The sequence below is a fragment of the Sinocyclocheilus anshuiensis genome, unplaced genomic scaffold (genome assembly GCF_001515605.1).
Source record: "Sinocyclocheilus anshuiensis isolate Anshui unplaced genomic scaffold, SAMN03320099.WGS_v1.1 scaffold641, whole genome shotgun sequence".
Taxonomy (NCBI): Eukaryota; Metazoa; Chordata; class Actinopteri; order Cypriniformes; family Cyprinidae; genus Sinocyclocheilus; species Sinocyclocheilus anshuiensis.
The window spans coordinates 969827-971945 of record NW_015536503.1 but is presented as its reverse complement, the minus strand read 5'-3'; the positions used below and the strand labels follow the sequence as shown (position 1 = coordinate 971945).

The 2119-nt window shown below is 38.7% G+C and overlaps 1 protein-coding gene across 1 annotated transcript in view; it reads right to left on the bottom strand.

Annotated features, from left to right (window-relative positions):
- The window catches only part of lrguk (leucine-rich repeats and guanylate kinase domain containing), a 16585-nt gene that overhangs the window by 11356 nt on the left and 3110 nt on the right, over positions 1–2119 (bottom strand). Inside the window, exon 5 of the mRNA XM_016489273.1 lies at positions 1441–1565. Coding sequence (XP_016344759.1) covers positions 1441–1565 — 125 coding nt within the window. The remainder of the gene's footprint in view (positions 1–1440; positions 1566–2119) is intronic.

Sequence of the window (2119 nt, the reverse complement as noted above, 5' to 3'; positions counted from 1 at the left end):
AAAAAAAAAAAAAAAAAAATGCAGTGTATGTTTCTTTGAAAAAAGTGTCTGTAGCTGAGAAACAGACATAGCAAAATACATTAAAACAGTTTTTAAAAAGTCAGTTTTTATTTTGGGTGTGTGCAGCTGTCTTTAATGATAATTGTGGTTAAATTGACCGTGAAAACATCACAAATGAAAAAATTTTGTACGCACATTCCACAACCCATCAGAGTGTCGACACTTTGCAAGCATGCTCATGACCCTAAATAACAAAAACTAACAAAATTTTAAGAAAAACATTCTAGGGTAACCAGTATTTCTAGCAACTCAAAAAATGAAAAGCGTAAAATTGACCCGTAACCTATTACAGGGGCTAGAAAGATTCCAGCTTCCCAAGCCTTGGCCTTATAATACCCCCATGCCTGGCGCAGAACAGCAGGGGATGGCGACCACGAGGGGCTCTGGAAGATCCAGATCCAAAGTGTGATGGGTGTGAGCGGAACAGGCTGACAGGCGCACGCTGTTCAAGGTCTCAGAGCAACGGGGGAGGGGCGACAGACAGGTTCAGTATGTGGGAGGGTGTGTTTTTTTTTTTTAACAGGGTCCAGGCTCTCTAAAGCCAGCAGCTTGGCCTCATGGGGACGTGGACACCAAAGGACGCGGCGCTGCTGACGATGAAGAATCTCTTTGATAAAGGACAGCATAAACATCCTTCAGCTGAGTGGCAAAGGTCTGGTGGCACGCTGGCCTACCATATGGCGGGCTTCAACACCAGGCTTTGTTATATTTTCCGAAAAGGCTGGCGCTTAATCATTCATACTGTCTGAAAAACACACAGTTAGGGGATGGTTTGGGAAAAAAGAATAACTGTCAGTGGTATTAAAACGGCAGGAGGACGTGCCAAAACAAGAGGCTGTAGTGTTGCCCACACTATCACAGACAGAAAGCGTGGTAACCTTTCTGAAAGTGTTGACACAACAACATAATCTGGAAGAGGATGACAGGTGATGGGGAGATACTATGGGTGAGCAGAAAAATATGTCAACAGGTTTTGCAGGCTGACACTAATTAATCCAACAGAGACTCGTAAACACTTTGAGGAAAAACAGAAAAGACCTCTCATTTCTGCATTCCAATCTCAAATGAAAATCAAGCGTGAGTACATTTATTTATTGCCCCATCATGAAGAGTGTGACATATTTTCCCAAACAGAAATGAACATTTTATAGTTACATATTCAATACCTGTCCTGCCGTACCATTGTTCATTTCTCACCTCAAAACACACATTAATTAATCTGCAAACTTGCTCTTAACAAGTAAATATACTTTATGAAATACATTCATATTTTATACCTCTCTGTTCTTATTAATCATCGGGAATAAATTAGCTGTGTTAAATAGGCGTTGCTGTAATAAATGGTGAGTGTGTATTTGTGTTTAAGAGGGCTGACAGTACCAGGCAGAGCGTTCTGAGGGGCAGATGGTCCAGACCCCTAATGCGGGAAATCTTGTTATGAGCCAGGCTGAGGTGTGAGAGCCTTTTGCACTTTTCCAGCCCCCTGATGGCACTAAATGAATTATCTGAACAGCAAGGCACAGTCAAAGAATGTTTCATACACTTGCTTTTAACAAATCAATAGTTTTGTCAACAGAAGTCAACATAAATCAGTTACTTTTATTAGGCATCTTAGCCAGGCCTTAGTGATATCGCTATTTATCAGCAGTGTTGGGAAGGTTACTTTGAAAATGTAATAGGTTACAGATTACAAGTTACCCTATTTAAAATGTAATAGTAGTGTAACTTTTTTAATTACTTTATTAAAGTAATGTAACTGATTACTTTTGATTACTTTTTGATTACTTTTCTAAATTTCTAATGAATGTTTTCAACTGTTAATCATTTTCAAACATTTACACCATGCAGGGTTAACCTTACAGCATGTGCTCAACAATGATTACTGTCAGACTTTCAAAATCCTTCATCACTTGAATTAAGATGATAATAACTGAACACATCCACTAAAAAAAAATCAGACTTTAGTACCGCCTTTTACTTTGAGATTGATCTGAAGTTCAATGCAGATTTAAAATCATAAGAAATAGTTTACTGATACTGTTTTTGAAACCAAATCTTC